Source organism: Oncorhynchus clarkii, chromosome 26, assembly GCF_045791955.1.
Source record: "Oncorhynchus clarkii lewisi isolate Uvic-CL-2024 chromosome 26, UVic_Ocla_1.0, whole genome shotgun sequence".
Lineage (NCBI taxonomy): Eukaryota > Metazoa > Chordata > Actinopteri > Salmoniformes > Salmonidae > Oncorhynchus > Oncorhynchus clarkii.
In genome coordinates this window covers 18,325,155-18,346,031 of record NC_092172.1, presented here as the reverse complement: position 1 = coordinate 18,346,031, position 20,877 = coordinate 18,325,155, and the positions used below count along the sequence as shown (strand labels likewise).

Here is a 20,877-nt window from a genome sequence, read left to right as displayed (position 1 = left end):
GGCAATTACCACTGCTCTCAGTGCTGAGGAAGTACAAAGGTAGACGGGTCTATGATTTTACTAGAGCTGTGGCTACCTTGGGGCTGTGTGATATAGAAAATAGTGTTCCAACATAATGAGAAATATGTCATTAGCTGTAAGGAAAAAAACCTTGGGAGATAATATAATAGTATCTCCTCTATTGGATGCTGCTGAGAAATGTCCCCATCACTTCAAACAATCCAAACTAGAGAGACTAAATTATCCACAGAAACCACTGCCAATGTAAGGAAATTAGCTTGATTTTTCATATTTGTTTTACAATACAAAACATTAACATACGAAAGACAACATTTAGACGCACATGAACATCACTGACATCACACCTGCCCAGCCCGACCAGCTCTGTCAATATTTAGATAATGAACCATATGCTTTTTCTATCGTCTTAATGGAGGATTGGTTTATTTCAAGATAATTAACGAGAAGACTATCGTCCAACCCATTGGGTATCTCACGGCACCCTCATGACAGGTCTTGAAATATGATCAAACTGATTAAAAGTACATTTACATTAATACTTTTGACAGCCAACTTTCTAACTCCGCCCATTACTTCTGGACTGTACTGCATTCCCAAAAGGTGTGGATTATTAAGTCATTGTTAGTTTTACACTTAAGACATGACTCTCCTTCTGCTGTATTATTAGTGAATTTTGTCTCTTGTATAATATATTAGTTTACAAATTACATGGATTTTATTTTTTCTACATTGGATAGTGCAAAATAGCTTTTTAATTGTGTCATGGAAGTACATGTCCTACTACCAAATAATTTACTGTTTCTATACCTTTTAGGTTTCCATGTTATTATCAGTGCATTCTGAAAAGCTATTCAAGGATTGTTCAATAAGATGTATTTTTTGCTAGTGAAAGTGGTTCTTGTAGAATCCATTTCAGTTTCTTCCATATTGTTATAGTGTTCTTAACTATGAAGTTGTTAATGTTCTTAGCTCTATCCTTTGAAAAATAGACATGTGAAAAGATTCTGGGGGTGAGCATGCACATCTTCAATATGTACCCATTGTTCCCTTTGAGTGCATTTAACAATGTCTCAAGTAAAAGCTTTGGGTGGGGAGTTGATGCAATTCCAAGTCTGGGAGGTTAAAACCACCCTCAGATTTAGGGAGATGTAAAACTTTTATTTTTATTCTGAGTTTATGAGCTTGATTTCCTTGGACGCTAGCCCAGTCAAGCTGTGCGATATCTTGAAGTGGGCCTTCTGGTTTGCTCATCCTCTGAAAGTGACAAAGAACAAACCAACCATGGAATGATTTCTCAGACATTCTTTTTCCATTCTCAGAATAACATTTTGATCAAATCTATTTTTATTAAAGCATTTCAAGTAGTTAAAAACAAAACATATTTGCACAATACTTTCAGCAATTTTAGTAACATTTTTCAAAGTGAGCAGAACAGGAAAGAGAGCCAAGAAAAGAAAAGTAAATCGTAAAGAATATTGAAGATACTGTATAAAACACAGCAGACATTAAAATCAGACAGTAGTACTAGACTTTTCCATTCTGGATTCTCTCGGTTTACATCACTTACATTTCAGAGCCCGCTTTTCTCAAAATACTTTTAGCAAGACAAATTAAAGACAGAAATGTAAATCCCAGGCACCGCCCTCTATACACCCACCTATTACCTTACCACAGGAATAAAAAGACAATGAGAAGAATGATTTAAGACGACCACACTCCGATGAGCCTTACTAAATGCCAAAAGGTAATGAGAAACAATCATTTTACTATCCAGCACAAACCCATACCCACCAGCACCAAACAGAAAGAACAGAGAAAGACATGTTAGAATCAAGGGAGGATCAGTTTTGTTTCCATTTCAGAGGCTCTCTTGTAGACATTGTATGTGGCTACATAGATAAGAGCCATTTTTCCTCGATAATGACCAGTTTTGGGAGGAAACAATCAAGGCATTAATATGTGAAGAGGCCTGCTTGTCGTTAATTAAGCTCCAGGACACTCTTCCTCGGGTCTACCTACCTGATAAGGCATAATGGGCCAGAATCAGTCATATAATATCAATATAGTCACATCATTTAAATGGGATAAACAAAGTCATCAAAAAATAAAAGGACTTAGGGTTACCTCCTGAACTTGAGTACTAGTCTATGTTCATTCGGAGAAACTTATTTGAGAGACCTTGGTAACAGGCTTTGAAAGACTTTCAACACCTGCCACACAAATACAGGACAACAAACAGGACGGTACATTTATCCCACGTCCTCTCCTCTCCCTAGTCAGTCAGTCAGTTGACCTTCTAAAAGACACCTGAAGTCAAGCAGTGTCACTATTGCAATCTGTTTCCTCAAGCCTCCCGAGACTTCAGCACGCCAAGCTGATAAACAGTCTCTCTTTGGATATCCTGCCTTTGTCCTGGTCCGTGGCTCTGAGCCGGCAGTACATTACAAACCCCACTGACCTCCAGACAGACTGTGGAGTTGCAATGGGCTCAGGAGAATCAGACTCAACTCCATTTAGACACATTGTTTTTACACAAACCACAGACTATGACATACAGGTTTATTTTGGTGGAGATCATCCCCAGAGCAGAGCTACGTACTTCCAATAGGGATGTGGGGTTAGGGAGAGAGACAGGACATGCAACACAGATATGCATCATAGGAGAGAGAGACACAACATGGAAATGATAGCCAAAGGGAGAAAAGTTAGCGGTAATTGGTAGCCTTATCAATCTCAGTTCATATGTAACAGCTTGGCATAGCTGGACACTCAGACATTAAGCCATTGTAGGACTTAAGCGATACAATTCCTCCACATATACAAATATCTGAATTGCTAAAATGAGAGACAAAAGACAAAACAACAATCACATTAAAGCCATCCAGGATCTTCATCTGGCAAACCATTCATCACATTCCTAATGCATGCCATAAGTGTAAAAGATTCCTCAAGCAGCCTTCAAACTGGTATGTAACAGAGCATTCAGTTGTTCCCAGGTCAGCTCTTAAAGACTGTGCGTTTACTAAGGTAACAACATTGGTGAGGGCAGCCGAGCTAGGCGAGAGCATGTCCAGACCAGTACAGTGACCGTCTGTGATGCCCTCTGTAATATTGCCCCCTATGGACCCTGGCCTGTGTTCGCAGGCTCTGGCCAAGGCCCTGTGACTTGGATGATATGATGTGACAACGTTCAGTGGCATAGTCATGAGGTGTAGCACCAGCCAGCCTTCGGACAGCCTTGTATGCTAAAGCGTTGAAGATTCTCTCCTTTCTCCCTCCATCTTACCCATCTCTCGCATTATAAATTGTATTTTAATGTTTAAGGACAATTGGAAGATTAGTCCAAATGAGGACTAAAAGAGATCCAAATCAAAAATCTCACATGGAATGATCAATAGACAAGTACATCTGCTGCATTTAGCGGTTCAGTGATTCACATCAATGCATTGAGTCAGAAAAAAATAGCTGAAGAGAACAACATGTCATAATTACGTAAAAAATTTAAAAGCAAACCTGTCTGAATGACACCTTCCACCAGCCCAATGATATCCCACGACATCACAACAGTCTCTACAACTCTGTCGCCTCTATACTGCTTTAATCTTACTCAGCTTTATGTTTACATTCCCTCCATGTTCTGATAACCGAGGTCTGTTCTGATCCACCCCACATGAGCTTCTAAACGTGACAGACAGCGCTGTTTTTTGTTTTATTAATCCTGAGAGAGTGAATTAAAACAGTAAATAATCTTTATCAGACAGCAGGAAAACAATCGATTTCATATGATACAAAGAAAAAAAATCTATAATCTCAATACCTGTACAATTGCACGCAGAAAGAACATGTATGCTTTGGAAATAAAAGCCTGTGCATTTTTTCTTATCATGTTTTGATTTAAAAAATAATAATTACATTGGCAAATTAGTCTCTTCTGCGACAATGTCTCACATCCTGGCTTTGCATGGCAGCAAAAACCCATGTGACCTGCAGTCCTGTTTTCCTGCTCAGGAGGGCAGCACTTCAGAAAGGACAAACAGATGAAAGTAGCTAAAAAGGAGGTGAGGAGAGGCTGCATTACCACAATGCTGCTGCTCCCCTGCACTCCAGGAAAAAAATAAAGAAACAGAAATCAGTCATTTTCTCTTCCCGTCATTGCCAAGAGCTTTCCTATAATATTCTCTGCTTACAGCTGTGTGAAGGACAGCTCGGCTGGCTCCCAGAGCAGTGGTGTTGATATGGTCCGTTAGGTCCTGGAACTGTACGTCTTGTCTATTGAAAATCAGTTCTGTTGACAGTTTTAGCTTTGCAGATGGGTGGTTTCAATGAATGGTACAGGTAACTCTTTGGAGGGAAGTGTTCCCACTGTAGGCACTAGGAAGAACCAAGGCAAAGAGGGGCCCAGTGTCTCAGCGTCTCATCTGACCCAACTGATAGTTCTCTCTGGGCTGGCGTTGGTTTCGCTGCTGCTGGGGCTGCTGGCCATTCGATTGCTGTTGTCTCCTCCTCTTCAACGTGCCTGCATGGGAGACACGAACACACTGCTCTCAACATCATAACACTCACACACATACCTGTTTGCATAAAATGAACTAGAGTTACACTTCTTCCATACAATATGATTATTTTGTCAGTCTAGCTGGGGAGATAAGGTCCCCCCCCCCCCCAGTGTTGAGGCGTAACGTACCTGGCAGTGGCTTGGGTGGGGGCAGTTTGGGGTTGCTGCTGGGTGTGTGAACACTGCAAATCTTGATGAAACCAGCCATCAGCATGATGAGAGCAATGCCCATCAGCAACACTGCCCACCAGTGAGCCTGGAACACAGATTATGCCAAGTCATATTTTTTCAGTGTCTGACAACTTTCATATTGAAACTGCTAAGAACATTTTATAAATTGAGATGTATTTAGCCCCTGAAATTGTTTTCATGCCAACGGGAGTGACAGTTTCAGCAGTAGGGTGAACTAATATTCTGAACAACACAGGTAACTACAGTAGAACTAGGACATTGGCTGGGCCTGGGACACTAACCACTATCCACTCTGCGATGTTCTCGTAGAGCTCTGCGTTGAAGATGGCTTTCTTTAGCCTGGCCAGGGGGCCGTCTGCGTCCACCAGCCGGCACCTCATGAACACGTCGCAGTAACCCTTGAAGTCATTGCAGGGGGAGCCTGGCTGCAGCGTGGTGATCTTCTTGCTGAAGAAGCGGGCCCACTTCTCGGAGCCCGTGCTGCTGCAGGTGTCGGGTTTCACTGCAGGGTGGGGGAGGAGACGGGGAACACCACTGTGAGGTCACTGCTAACATGACAGTCCCAGTCTTTGCAGGGTCTTGGTGGTTTAAGATGCATGTCATATTGGGACGGATGGCCAATAATGAGCTGGCGATAGTGGTAACAGGTAAATAACAGACACTTACTTCTCCCCTGACAGCAGACGTGGCACAGCTCAGTCTCGTCTGTTCCCTCAATACTGGCACAGGTACACACCTCCAGATCATACTTCTCACAGATGGAGCCAGAGCAGCCCTGGTCGACAGAGATGTAGAGAGGGAAAGGGAAAAACAGGGTGAGTGTCAGCTATGCTCCATTGTCATGATTTAAAGCACTTCAACACACATTTGGTCAGAGAGCTAGACCATACCCCGTTGAGGCAGACTTGTGTCTCTCCATGGCAGGCGGTGAAGTTGGCTTTGGGTTCAGAGGTGGGGCACTGGGCAGTGCCTCCGTTACACATGCCCTGTTCAGCACACTCTGACTCCTCCCTACACATATCATTGGAGCCCTTGAAGTTGCACGTCGGTGTACAGCACGGACCCTGGCTGGGACTGACAACACAGAACACACACCAAGTCAGCTTCAACTTCCTTTTTACTAAGGCAGAAACAAGTTGAATACAATATTCAATAAATACTACAACAGTACTAACCATAAAATCAACAACATTTTGTCGTACATTATTGGCCACCTACCTGCAGATTTTGCCGGGCTTAAGTTTGCACTTGTTGCCGTCGGCCTCGTTGGCGTTGTAGCAGCACTCGTCTTTACACTGGTCACTGTAACCACAGTCACACTGCTCCCCTGCCTCCACCAGACCATTACCACAGATGGGCTGGCCAGACTCTGCACAAACACACACAGGAAGGAGTGATGAGATGCAATAGAGGACACATAACCTTGGATGTCCATTCAAAAGACAAGCGCACCCACACTTCCTATGCACATGCAAAGATGGACGCCCGCAAGTGCATGTGCGCACACACACACACAACCTCAGAAAGACGGCACTTACCCACAAAGCAGTTGCCCCTCTTCTTCTCCAGGACCTGACTGATGTTCCTCACGCTGCAGATGGAGAACTTGTTGTTGTTGAGCTTGTCCCCTGACGTGGCCCGGGCGTACATTATGTAGTTCCCCTGCTCCTTCTTCTCCTGGGCCTTGGACTCTCCTGGGGTGCACTCTGTCCCAGAGTCATGCTGTTAAACCACAGGGTAGAGGTTTATAGGGAGCCAATGAGCATCCCTCTCCTCCTTCAGGAGGGCATTAACATAGACTCCTCCACTACTGGGACTTTAAACCAAGACAGATCCTATGGTGAGTATCTCAACAAAGTGGTACTCAAGCATATACAGTGGGGCAAAAAAGTATTTAGTCAGCCACCAATTGTGCAAGTTCCCCTACTTAAAAAGATGAGAGAGGCCTGTAATTTTCATCATAGGTACACTTCAACCATGACAGACAAAATGAGAAAAAAAATCCAGAAAATCACATTGTAGGATTTTTTATAAATTTATTTGCAAATTATGGTGGAAAATAAGTATTATTTGTTTGGTTACCTACAAACAAGCAAGATTATTGGCTCTCACAGACCTGTAACTTCTTCTTTAAGAGGCTCCTCTGTCCTCCACCTGTTACCTGTATTAATGGCACCTGTTTGAACTTGTTATCAGTATAAAAGACACCTGTCCACAACCTCAAACAGTCACACTCTGAACTCCACTATGGCCAAGACCAAAGAGCTGTCAAAGGACACCAGAAACAAAATTGTAGACCTGCACCAGGCTGGGAAGACTGAAGCTGCAATAGGTAAGCAGTTTGGTTTGAAGAAATCAACTGTGGGAGCAATTATTAGGAAATGGAAGACATACAAGACCACTGATAATCTCCCTTGATCTGGGGCTCCACGCAAGATCTCACCCCGTGGGGTCAAAATGATCACAGTGATCACACCTAGTGAATGACCTGCAGAGAGCTGGGACCAAAGTAACAAAGCCTACCATCAGTAACACACTACGCCGCCAGGGACTAAAATCCTGCAGTGCCAGACGTGTCCCCCTGCTTAAGCCAGTACATGTCCAGGCCCGTCTGAAGTTTGCTAGAGAGCATTTGGATGATCCAGAAGAAGATTGGGAGAATGTCATATGGTCAGATGAAACCAAAATATAACTTTTTGGTAAAAACTAAACTCGTCATGTTTGGAGGGAAAAGAATGCTGAGTTGCATCCAAAGAACACCATACCTACTGTGAAGCATGGGGGTGGAAACATCATGCTTAAGGGCTGTTTTTATGCAAAGGGACCAGGACGACTGATCCATCTACAATGTGATTTTCTGGATTTATTTTTCTCATTTTGTCTGTCATAGTTGAAGTGTACCTATGATGAAAATGACAGGCCTCTCTCATCTTTTTAAGTGGGAGAACTTGCACAATTTGTGGCTGACTAAATACTTTTTGCCCCACTGTAGAACTGATTAGCATGTGCAGTATGATCTGGTTTGAGCTGTGCACTGAGATAAAAGACCAGACTAGAACCAGACAAGGCCCAGGACAGAATACTCACCGGAGAGCCAAAGTTGTGTCCAACCTCGTGTGCGAAGGTGATGTGGGAGACCTTGGGGGGGACATGGGAGGCGTAGTTCTGCACCGTGATGATGCCGGTGTTCAGAGACTTCTTCTTCCCATCAGAGTACAACTTACTCTTCTCACAGATACCTCCGGAGCTCCCTAAGAACACAGTAAAACCACTCAAGATTACATACTGTACACACCATGGAGGAGAAGGATTCTCTTTCATACTGTATCCCACCCAACAAACTAACAGGACTATAGGAAGAGTTCCATGGCACTGATGATGTACTGTTTCCAACTCTGACACAAGTGACAGTGAAATGAAGTGACACTCTTATTGGAGTAAATTAAACCTGATACTCTGCCTGGAGTGAATAAGCAGAAGTCCTTGCTACTGTAGGGGAGCAGAGGGTATTTTGGGCCCAGTGTCCACCCTTGTAGGTGAGACACAGACACAGACAGCAGCAGGAAGATGAGAGCAGAGCAGCCAGGTGGTGCTGAATATGCCTGCAGGGGGAGAGTGGCAGCTCGGGCACAGCAGGGGAGCCGAAGGGCGCTGCTCCACAGCCGCTGAGAATGCCAATTTAAACTCGCTCACTTACCCATTTTTAAAGAGAGAAACGCACTGTCTGGAACACACACATTGACAGACATGGCCAGTCAGCTGTATAGTGCGAGTGTGGAGCATATTCACACACTTAGATTTTTAGCAATCAATTTGGGAAACCTGGTTTGGATTGAATAGGGCCCCAGTTTCATATTGTGTTCAAAGGGAGTGTTTAAAGTCAGCTCAGATAGTGGGAGTGAGCCGTGGCAGACAGAGCTGAGTCAGAACAGATTCTCTGTCCCACCCTACAGTACTATCAGATTCAGCTGGCACATTGCCGGTCTGCCTCTAGGCTGCCCCTGCACAACACACTCAACACTGCCCTATCTTATATCCCAGTTGGGGGGGGTGTAAGGTCCAATCTCGCCTACGACTGTGGACCATGGAGGATTTCTATTTTCTAACCAGCCAGGCTAGGAGGACTGGGGCTCTGCTGGAATGCCAGGCAGTGGCGACATCTTTATCTGAGAATAGCCTATGTGCTTAGTCATAAGGAGGCCACACCTTTGACTACAACAGCTTTTAGACACACAGAAACGTGAAACCTAAGCACTTTACAATATAGGCACATATTTGTGTGTGTGTGTAGTGTGGTACATGGTATGTGTGTGGAAAATGGTGTGTGGTAAGAGTAGGAGGAATGCCTCCATTGAAGTCACTTATGAGTGTGGTAATGGTTCAAATCCATTAAAAAGCCCATTATCCAGGCCTGACTGGTGTCTCTAGTAGCCGTCTGTTGTCAGTCCACTCCACTGGAGTGTTCAAGGCAGATCTCTTCTCTACAAGCCCACAGCCTCCCTCTACAGCTCTACAGACCCAGATCGATTCAGCCTGCTTAGAACCCTGCTTATTTGCCTGTATTGATTCCTAGTGTTTGTTGTTGTTTTTCATCTTGGGTTCTGTGAGTCAGAAGTTAATCAAGATATGTTGACGATACCTGGACCAACTGACACAGACCCTTCATTTAAACCTCATGAAGGAAAACAAAGCCTGAACTCTGACCTCTGGGGCTGTTGCGCATTGAAAGAAACTTAAAGCAGTAACATGTCAATGTGGGGTTCAACTACAGTACTGTCCACTCTCTCTACCTCTTGATTATTACTGTGAGGATATCCTGAACCAGGCACAGCCTGCATCTGTATGGACTCCTGTTCTATCTGATTATGACCCGTCAGCCAGCACAGGAGGGCTCTGGGCCACCCCCTGTCGCTGGAGGGCTCTGGGCCACCCCCTGTCGCTGGAGGGCTCTGGGCCACCCCCTGTCGCTGGAGGGCTCTGGGCCACCCCCTGTCGCTGGAGGGCTCTGGGCCACCCCCTGTCGCTGGAGGGCTCTGGGCCACCCCCTGTCGCTGGAGGGCTCTGGGCCACCCCCTGTCGCTGGAGGGCTCTGGGCCACCCCCTGTCGCTGGAGGGCTCTGGGCCACCCCCTGTCGCTGGAGGGCTCTGGGCCACCCCCTGTCGCTGGAGGGCTCTGGGCCACCCCCTGTCGCTGGAGGGCTCTGGGCCACCCCCTGTCGCTGGAGGGCTCTAGGCCACCCCTGTCACTGGACAGCATACCGTTCCAGTCAAACTCAACAACTTCATATTATTCTAGTGTGAATCATTCATTCAGAGGTGTTGAGCCTGTACTTGTTTAGCCTACTTGTGTGTGTGTGTGTGTGTGTGACAGGGCCATTTCTGTCTGTGTGCTGTGGTTGTCTCATTGATTTCTCCCTTCTCACAGTCCACACTACTGACTGACTGCCTGTCACCAACTATGGGGTTGGTGGAGACCAGAGGGAGACCCAGATGCAGGCTATAGAAAGGGGTGTGCGATCGTCTCCATGGACTGTTTCACATTCTACAAACATCTAAGAACTTCCTTCAGGAGAAGGACTCAATGTAGCTCCTTTGTCCTTGAGTGAACCTTGTTTGGAGAGCGCTGCAGTTTTGACAAACACCCAGGGAGGGAGAAAGTGGAACACACAAATATACTGAGTAGGCAAAAATTAAACAACTTAAAAATGCATTTCAAGTGGAAACAGCGTGGAGACAATGCCTTAGCAAATCCAGTCCTCCTCGGCCTTGAAAATTAAATTACAGACATGCTGGTGGAACAAGGGGGGGGGGGGGGATCATTGAGTGTTCTGATAGTGTGCAGGACTCAGAGGGCAGAGCAGGGCAGAGCAGGAAACCTGCAGCACAGCTTTAGCTTCTTCTCCTCTTTAGAATGGAGCGATCCCATTAGAGATACTGGAGCCAGGGAGTCACTCACAGACCACTGGTCACTTGGGTGACTTCATGGATGCTATACCTTCCTACTCTTTAAGTGGGCATAAATGTCCACTATTCTCAGTTTTCTGTTTTAATTCTCCACTGAATTCCTACCCTGAGAGCCGTTATGCAAATGAGTGCAGTACACAAGTTCAATTGGTGTGTGTGTACCTGCAGGAGCTCCGACCCAGGCCAGGCCCAGCACCCCATCGTCAAAGTCCCTGTCGCTGAAGACGTAGGCCAGGCAATAGTCATCATGGTTCTGCTCTGAGTTGAGCTCCAGGAACTTCTCCACCCCGATGTTAGCGAAGCGGAACGGATTGGTGATGTCCCGCTCATCACTGGTCGTGTTTATCTGAAGAGATCGAAAGGAATGGGCTCATTGAATAGGTAATGAGTAGGTATTGGAGAAGAGACTTCTCACATAGGCCACTGTGTCTTCATCACAATCATCATTGCTAAAGGTAACTATTCTAATGTGTGTTTGAAGAGAGAGTGGGAAAAGGCTTTAGACAGAGAGAAATTATTCTACTTAAAGTTGCCAGCTCCTTGGCCCCAGAGAAACCTTCTGTGAGAGTTGTTTTGAATGTTGGAATGCGGCCCTAAGCTCCCTACTTTAAAATGGCAGCTGGTGTTCACCTGAGGATTTTAAGGATTTATTAGGTCTTGGAGTGTGGTGGAATACTGATGAGTGAGGCAAATGGTGGTGCTCACCACCCACACCCCCCTCAACCCCCAGGCCTGAACACAAACTCACCCTGATCCTTTTGACCATGAAGCTGATGTTACGGATGCCCAGGAAGTCAGTACCCTGGTAGATGGAGTCAATGGCCTTGACATGGCTGGAGATCTAGAGAATAAAACAGTCACCATTATATTATGAGAAGTGTGGAACAACTGCACTGCAGAGAGAACATCAGATAAATCATAGCATGGCATTAAAGACATGACATGTCTGTTAGCCCACCAATGAACACATTAATAATATCTACTACAGAGTCACTGTGTTCAGCCAATTGGAATCAATCTGTTGATGACTTGCTCCACACAGTCCAGCCCATCCTATAAACAAGCCTCTAGTCTCAGAGCTAAACCACAATCCTAACGAACACATTTACTTCATCACAATTAACCTTTTTTCTTTATCTCACCTATGGAGAGAGTGAGTGTCCACAGAAATGACATTTTAATCAGCTAGTCTCTCCTTTAACTGGACCCCCAACTGTGAAAGGCAGCATTTCCTCTGCATCTCATTTGTTAGGCTATAGAACTCAGTCAGGAGGAACAAGTCTGCGATGCTGGGCAGGCTGGCTGAAGGAAGCCAGCCAACAACAACTGATCAGACCCACAGACAAACACTATTCTGTTTGTAATCCATTTCTCCTGGCAGAATTAAAGGGCAGGCCCTGGTTTCCCCCTGCCGAATGATTCAGAGTGTGTGTGTGTGTATTAGGGTTGACCTTATTTAGTCGATTGTTTGGTCGATATGCTGTTGGTCGACCGAGATTTCATTAGTCGAGCAGTCGCAAATTGATACAAATAATTAATGGCGTATAACACACCGGTCTGATTCGTGCTCCTCTCAGTGGACTAATCCATTGGAGGCCACTGTGATGGCACAGTACATCCCTCTAAGATGTGCTACTGAAATTGTAAAAAATAATATATTATATAAGAATAATGGTGCAACACTGATAAACTAAATAATATTATATAACAAAAGTGCTTTCTCCCGCGATGGATAACGGGCGCTGTCCACGGTTCTGAAACGTAATCTTCAGTGCGCCGTTGAATTGGTGCCTTTCCCTATATGTTGCTATGTGCATAATAATGGTGTTGAGAACAATGCGACAGAGGCAGTAGCGGAGTGAGGAAACCAACTTAATTAGGTCTATAACCAAACTGTTAAACATGCCTGGCTTTATAAATCGTCCATATACATCTACAGAAATAAGACAGATCCTACTTCTATTGACAGTTTGAGTGTTTGTTTAATAGCCTACTGATTCCGTGAGCACCAATCCTCATGCAAAATGTTGTATAAAGCAATTTCACAAATCCGTCTGTTTATAAATCTTTGCTATGCTTTAAAAGCTTTGCAAATGTTTTTCATTATAAGTAATACCAGAGTCTGTTCTATTTTATATAGTGTTGTTTACACTTCCAAAAGGGCAGAAAAAAAGTATAATATTGTAATCTAACAGCAACTGTTTGCTACACAATACTCATTCAGAGCTTGCTCCTATCTCCTCCTTTCTCTTCAATAGTTTCCACAACTAAGTCAAATGTCTTACACACATCTAACTTCCCCTTTCCCTCCTGCGCAACCAGTAAACATTCCCCCATTTCGAGTTTATTTTCCACGTCCTCCTCATCCATTTTGCTGTCACGTGTTACAGTGTTCAGAGTTTGCTACAACCATTTTATTGATGTGATTATGATAGGTTATAGGTCCGACCCTATTGGTCAGGTGCATGCACTGCATACATGTTTTACGTAAAGAGAGCAAAGGTTCTAGGGAATAGGGAATGTTTTTCCTAAACAAATTAGGTATTTCGGTAAGAACGTTTCAGTCAGAAACAAAATGGCTGTAATTATGTTGCAGCTTTAGCACAGACAGCGGAAATAAACACTTGCTGTGGTGCCTGTTCGCTGCAGCAGGGAGGAGAGAGAGAGACAACGTGCACCAGTCACCCAGGCACTCACTGTCATTTAATTTTAACACAGTGTGGCCATCGGGCTCCCTTCTTGAGTCATTTGTGTCTTATTTAATCAAACAGTGAGCTTAAAGCATCAGACAAGCTCAGTGCATATTGTTGATTTTATTCAAACTTCAGGTGTTTCTATATATGGAAAAATACACTTAAAATGTAGACCAATAGAATAGTTGAAAGAACAGATGACTCTCGGTCAACCAATATTTTTTTTTAGTCTGGGACAGCCCTAGTGTGTGTACAGCCTCAGTACCTGTGCGATGACAGCCTCTCTGGTGCCGTAGTACTTGAAGAAGAGGTGGTCAGTCTGGATGAAGAGCTGGCAGGTGTTCTTCTCTATCTGAGCTGCTCTCTTCTTCCTCAGGATCACCGGACCATGTCCATGGGACCTCTCCGCTTCCTCCACCACACTGCTGGGCTCCTGCAGTGACAACCAGAGGAACGACTACCATTAGTCAACTAGGAGGGAGAGATGGATGTGAGGGAGAGTGAGGTGGAACGAGGGGAGCTGGAAGAGGGGAGATAGAGTGAGAGGGGAGGAGGTAGAAAAAAAGATCCCAAGACTAAGAAATGACATGAGAAGGTGACCAAGAGGAATGTGTAAGGATTTTAGCCATTTTGGTCAGGGAAAAATCCCATGTCTTCAAATGTGGAGAATGAGGGCCCTGGCTTCTGAAGGGAGGAGGGAGAGGTCTTCCAGAACATGGGGAAACATTTCCTGACACACCCCTGGTCTGTTCTGACTCATCCCTGGGGAGAGAGAACACTAACTCCTCACCCTGCCAGATGATCTGTGACATCACTCTACTCAGTCATCCACAGAGCTGAAAGGGATAAGAACCCAGGAACAATAAGAATAATCTGGCTCTCGTTACAGCTCCAATAACAAGTTTGACTTAATCACTTCCATGTTTCCTTATCATGCTAAGTGTTATTCTACCATGGAGCAAGAAGACGCAAGGTGATTTGTATGGTCCTCCAGTACTGTATCCAGAATGTGTACGTGGTTGTACAGTATTGGTGAGTGCTGTATAGATATAGGGTTGGTTTCACAGGGGGGTATTATCAGCTCACCTTGAGAGGCTCCTCCATAGCCGAGGCCTGGTACTTCTTCATCCTTTCAAACACTGAGTGGTCAGCACAGCCCCCCTCTGAGCCATACTTATGAGGGTAATCTGGGAGGAGAAGAGGAAACCATCAATATGAACTCAACCATATTACCAGTAATATTGGTTCTCTCAGCTTCAGACTAAACCGGCTTAGAAGGGGAATGAAAAAGGTTGTACACAATAGTAGCCATAGGCCATAGTGTGGTCTCAACTACTCTATGTAAAGCCCTCTAAAACATACTAGTATAACCTCATCTACTCTATCCAAGGCCCTCTAAAACATATCAGTATAATAGACTTACTATCTCTAACAGCAACATTCATATGAGGGTGGAGATATCTGTTCATTAGGACAGAAAGAAGCTGTAGTTAATATATCTCTGTGTGTGTGTGTAACAAGGCCTAACACACAGACCGTCTACGCTAACTGAAAGAATAAGCCTCTGTTCACCGCTGGTGTCTCCTTCTCCAGGCTGGAGAATAACAAAGCAGTCTTCCTCCCAAATTACATGTCACTGACTCACTCACTGCTCGACTTTCCTCTACCTTCCTCTGCCAGAGGCTCTGAAAAACATCAGACTCAATAAGGAGCAACACAGTATCCAGAAAAGTCCAGTATTCAGCAATACACCTTCACAATTACTAACACAGATCAATGTCAAAGAACAGTCGGAGATACCACAGAGTCCAGATTTAAACCTACATCTAAGCAGTGACCGTGTCCGTGCCCTCTGCTGGCAAATAATGCCATTGCCCAAAACAACATGTGGTGCTGTGTCCCTCTGTGGACTGGCTGGCTGCTGGAGCATTCCCCATGGGACCAAATCAGTAAGAACAGACACAGAGCTGAGTACTTTACAACCCAGCTAAAATGGTGATCATCAAGAACACCGTTTTTTCACGGGCATCTGCCTAAAGCAGGTGCACAGATCCAATTTTCTCATAAAACGGAACATCATTTTGATTAACACATCCAATTCAAATCTATTGACTCTGGTCGGATGTCACCCATTGAAGAGCAGCCAGCAATCAAGTTGGAGAGCACCCTCCCTGTCATCACCATCCTGTTCCTAAATGAGCCAATAAACAAGCAGTCTCACCATAGTACAGATCTACCCTGTAGAATGAGCTCAGCGATCACTATGCAGAACACAGAAGTGCACAGTGAAACACTAATGAAAATGAGTAAACCATAGTGACACAGAACTCTTAGCAGAGAGCCATAATTGCCTGTGGAAATCTGAAAACTCTTATAATGGGTTTTTGTAATATCCACTCTTTACCTTCACAGCAGGCGTGAATGCTAACGAACTCCAATTACGGCTGTGTGTTTAGTCAACAGGATAACACAGGGCTTTCTACTTCTTCCCTAGTTGGCTTTATCTATTCACAGCAAACTACTTCTGCCATCTCTGTCTGATGTCAGTCTCTACAGAACAAAGCCATTTGTTCTAGGATGAAGACGCAGGGTTGGGAACAGGTATGGAGGACACACTGGGAGGCAGGCAGCTACTTTTGACCTGGTTAGGCTACGTGACCATGGAAAACTTCTGACCCTTATTATGAGGGAGACGGAGGTAGGCAGAGTAACATATGGATATGATGTTTTGGGTTTGGGCAGAGCGAGGTGAACTCAGGGGCCTCAGCCGGGGCTCTCTGGGCCTGGGGAATGGTGCAGTGTCAACCAGGCCTGACAGCTCTGTTGCTGTCTAAGCGGGCTGCATAACAGAGCAAGCAGGGTGAGGAGGAAGAGGCGGTGTGTGTGTGTCACTAATGAGGACTCTGGGATAACAGAGCCATCTCTCCCTCCCCTGGGCAACATGCCCTCCCTACTCTGCTTCAGATACCTGAGACAGGACTTCAAAAAACAGGCCAGCACAATCCCACACTCAGCACTTTGAATGTTTTAACCTATACACTGCAATACAACAACCCTGAATACACAGAATAACTGAATGCATATGCCATCAATCAATCAGGCCGTTACTGTACACTGTGCTGATAATAAAACAAGGTCAGGTCAGACTGCTCTGTGATCAGTTCCAAGCAGAGAGATTATTCACTCCCCCAGTCGTCCCCAGATAGTAACATGCAGTGAAATGGAGTCAATAATGCTGACTGCACGCTTCAATAGAGGTCTCCTCTCTCCACTGCATCTTTTCCCTAATGTACACAACGCACAGTCAATGGCACAGCTCTAGTCAATAGCGAAAGCCCCCGTAATCACAGCAAAAACACACACCAGTAAACAATCAAACCTACAACTAGGATCATGTAATTACAGTACATGCATGCGTCTCATTTAGTCTACAGCAATCAGTACTAATACATCCATCACAACATACTGGCATATAAATGGACTCCAAATGGCCTCCAGAGTGGCGCAGCAGTCCACGGCACTGCATCACAGTGCCTGAGGCATCCCTTCAGCCTGGGGTTCGATCTCAGGCTGTGTCACAGCCAGCCGGCCGTGGGCGGCACACAATTGGCCCAGTGTCGTCCAGGTTAGGGGAGGGTTTGGCCGAGGGGCTTTCCTTGGCGACTCTAGCTGACTTCAGTTGAACGTTGTTTCCTCTGACACATTGGTGCGGCTGGCTTCCAGGTTAAGCGAGCGAGTGTTAAGAAGCAGCGCGCCATGGCGGGTCATGTTTCGGAAGACGTATGACTCGACCGTCGCCTCTCCCGAGCCCGTTGGGGAGTTGCAGCGATGAGACAAGATCTTAACTCCATATTGTATATCACGAAATTGGGGAGAAAAAAATACAAATAATAATATTTTTTAAAAGCCTCCCAAATGATCTTGTCAGTCACCAGCCTGCATGGCAGGAACAGAAATTCCTCTGCCAGCGACGCCGTCGTCACCTTTTATCGCACACCAGCGCACAGGAACACACGCTCTCTCCCCAAGGAAATTCAAGGAACACACACACTCAGCTCCCAGAAACACAAACACAGTCGCCGTAATGAGAACACAGTGCCGACGAATGCACCTCAAAACTCGAGGAAAACACACTCAGTCCCAAAGAACACAAACTCAGTCCTGACAATACCACACTCAGCTCTGCGACCTACAAGTTAACACTACACTCAGCCAGTGTTTCACACTCCCTCAACCTTCCTAACCTCCACTCCTCAGACAAATTTGGCATTTCAATTCACACTCCGATGGCAGAAAAGTGCCAGAGGAATTATTTTGGCACTTATATTTTATTTATAGCCGTTGAAAAAAAATCAGTGCTGCAGGGTCAGGATGGTGTTCCTTAAAAGCCTGGCTGTACTTACAGCACTATTGACTGACCGCAGATCATTTGCATTCTGCTCATATGAGTCACCACAAAGCGCCACTCGTGGGCAGTCTGGTCAACGGGTTGGAGAGGGAGAGAGTGGGCTCAGGGTCAACCTGTCCCCCCGTTGTCAGTTGAGGAGAATGGTTCTGTACTGGACCGACTGGATTGACCGAACAACAAAACATTCTGCCCTGACAATGTGTTCTCTTTTTCCAGACAGAAAGCTGTCATTGTCCCTGCAGTGAATGCCCTCTCATTCAGATGCTAATCAAAAATCCTTTGCGAACGAGAAGCGAAGACAAAATTGTAAAAGCCGGGGGAAATGGGAGTCCGAGTCATTCACACCTTTTCATTCTTTATTCCATCCCTCCACCATTTGTCCTTCCTCTCTCTCACCAACACCGACTTCAACAGGAAAGAGAATTCTAAAATTAGGTGCTACAGTTTCTTCAAGGAAAAAAAAAGCCTCCGCCACAAAATGAACCTGTTTGAAGTGCGTCTTTGATGTCTGAAAACCATTCAAGTGCAGACTGGATATCTGTGAGGGGAGACTCATTAATGGGTTGATAAAGACACATTCCTAGGAACAGCAGTTTGACTAAAACAACTGCTGAAACCTGAATGTTACACTGAACGGAATGCGGCGGCAGGTAGCCTAGCAGTTAGAGATTTGGGCCAGTTACCGAAAGGTCGCTGGTTCAAATCACCGACCTAACAAGGTGAAACATCTGATGACGTGCCCTTGAGCAAGGCACTTAACCCTACTTGCTCCCGTAGGTCGCTCTGGATAAGAGCATCTGCTAAATGACAAAAAAGTAACTGGAATGAAGATCTCAAACAGGTCTAATGGAAGATTGTCTTTACTCAGTCCCCTTGTATCAATAAGGATGTGATACTTCATTGGGTTATAGGAATATAGCCAAAGTTAAATGAATAAATTACTCAACTACAGTGGGGCAAAAAAGTATTTAGTCAGCCACCAATTGTGCAAGATCTCCCACTTAAAAAGATGAGAGAGGCCTGTATTTTCATCATAGGTACACTTAACTATGACAGACAAAATGAGAAAAAAAAAATCCAGAAAATCACATTGTAGGATTTTTAATGAATTTATATATTTGCAAATTATGGTGGAAAATAAGTATTTGGCCAATAACAAAAGTTTATCGCAATACTTTGTTATATACCCTTTGTTGGCAATGACAGAGGTCAAATGTTTTCTATAAGTCTTCACAAGGTTCACACACACTGTTGCTGGTATTTTGGCCCATTCCTCCATGCAGATCTCCTCTAGAGCAGTGATGTTTTGGGGCTGTTGCTGGGCAACACGGACTTTCAACTCCCTCCAAAGATTTTCTATGGGGTTGAGATCTGGAGGCTGGCTAGGCCACTCCAGGACCTTGAAATGCTTCTTACAAAGCCACTCCTTTGTTGCCCGGGTGGTGTGTTTGGGATCATTGTCATGCGGAAAGACCCAGCCACGTTTCATCTTCAATGCCCTTGCTGATGGAAGGAGGTTTTCACTCAAAATCTCACGATACATGGCCCCATTCATTCTTTCCTTTACATGGATCAGTCGTCCTGGTCCCTTTGCAGAAAAACAGCCCCAAAGCATGATGTTTCCACCCCCATGCTTCACAGTAGTTATGGTGTTCTTTGAATGCAACTCAGCATTCTTTGTCCTCCAAACATGACGAGTTGAGTTTTTACCAAAAAGTTATATTTTGGTTTCATCTGACCATATGACATTCTCCCAATCTTCTTCTGGATCATCCAAATGCTCTCTAGCAAACTTCAGACGGGCCTGGACATGTACTGGCTTAAGCAGGGGGACACTGTGTGACTGTTTGAAGTTGTGGACAGGTGTCTTTTATACTGATAACAAGTTCAAACAGGTGCCATTAATACAGGTAACGAGTGGAGGACAGAGGAGCCTCTCAAAGAAGAAGTTACAGGTCTGTGAGAGCCAGAAATCTTGCTTGTTTGTAGGTAACCAAATACTTATTTTCCACCATAAGTTGCAAATAAATTCATTAAAAATACTACAATGTGATTTTCTGGATTTTTTTTTCTCATTTTGTCTGTCATAGTTGAAGTGTACCTATGATGAAAATTACAGGCATCTCTCATCTTTTTAAGTGGGAGAACGTGCACAATTGGTGGCTGACTAAATACTTTTTTGCCCCACTGTATGTGTTAATGTACTGCTGATAACATCACAGGCTATGTAAATACACTGCCTTGCGAAAGTATTCGGCCCCCTTGAACTTTGCGACCTTTTGCCACATTTCAGGCTTCAAACATAAAGATATAAAACTGTATTTTTTTGTGAAGAATCAACAACAAGTGGGACACAATCATGAAGTGGAACGACATTTATTGGATATTTCAAACTTTTTTAACAAATCAAAAACTGAAAAATTGGGCGTGCAAAATTATTCAGCCCCCTTAAGTTAATACTTTGTAGCGCCACCTTTTGCTGCGATTACAGCTGTAAGTCGCTTGGGGTATGTCTCTATCAGTTTTGCACATCGAGAGACTGAATTTTTTTCCCATTCCTCCTTGCAAAACAGCTCGAGCTCAGTGAGGTTGGATGGAGAGCATTTGTGAACAGCAGTTTTCAGTTCTTTCCACAGATTCTCGATTGGATTCAGGTCTGGACTTTGACTTGGCCATTCTAACACCTGGATATGTTTATTTTTGAACCATTCCATTGTAGATTTTGCTTTATGTTTTGGATCATTGTCTTGTTGGAAGACAAATCTCCGTCCCAGTCTCAGGTCTTTTGCAGACTCCATCAGGTTTTCTTCCAGAATGGTCCTGTATTTGGCTCCATCCATCTTCCCATCAATTTTAACCATCTTCCCTGTCCCTGCTGAAGAAAAGCAGGCCCAAACCATGATGCTGCCACCACCATGTTTGACAGTGGGTATGGTGTGTTCAGGGTGATGAGCTGTTTTGCTTTTACGCCAAACATAACGTTTTGCATTGTTGCCAAAAAGTTCAATTTTGGTTTCATCTGACCAGAGCACCTTCTTCCACAT

At 44.7% G+C, this 20,877-nt stretch overlaps 1 protein-coding gene across 1 annotated transcript in view; it reads right to left on the bottom strand.

Annotated features, from left to right (window-relative positions):
* Nucleotides 1-1,347: 1,347 nt before the first annotated feature.
* Nucleotides 1,348-20,877, bottom strand: part of LOC139385246 (disintegrin and metalloproteinase domain-containing protein 10-like) — an 83,004-nt gene continuing 63,474 nt past the window's right edge. The window contains exons 5-16 of the mRNA XM_071130395.1: nucleotides 14,512-14,612; nucleotides 13,691-13,858; nucleotides 11,481-11,573; nucleotides 10,895-11,078; nucleotides 7,856-8,019; nucleotides 6,307-6,490; nucleotides 5,987-6,137; nucleotides 5,659-5,842; nucleotides 5,435-5,543; nucleotides 5,050-5,270; nucleotides 4,706-4,832; nucleotides 1,348-4,537 (exon numbers count right to left, since the gene is read on the bottom strand). Coding sequence (XP_070986496.1) covers nucleotides 4,428-4,537; nucleotides 4,706-4,832; nucleotides 5,050-5,270; nucleotides 5,435-5,543; nucleotides 5,659-5,842; nucleotides 5,987-6,137; nucleotides 6,307-6,490; nucleotides 7,856-8,019; nucleotides 10,895-11,078; nucleotides 11,481-11,573; nucleotides 13,691-13,858; nucleotides 14,512-14,612 — 1,796 coding nt within the window. The 3' untranslated portion in view covers nucleotides 1,348-4,427. The remainder of the gene's footprint in view (nucleotides 4,538-4,705; nucleotides 4,833-5,049; nucleotides 5,271-5,434; nucleotides 5,544-5,658; nucleotides 5,843-5,986; nucleotides 6,138-6,306; nucleotides 6,491-7,855; nucleotides 8,020-10,894; nucleotides 11,079-11,480; nucleotides 11,574-13,690; nucleotides 13,859-14,511; nucleotides 14,613-20,877) is intronic.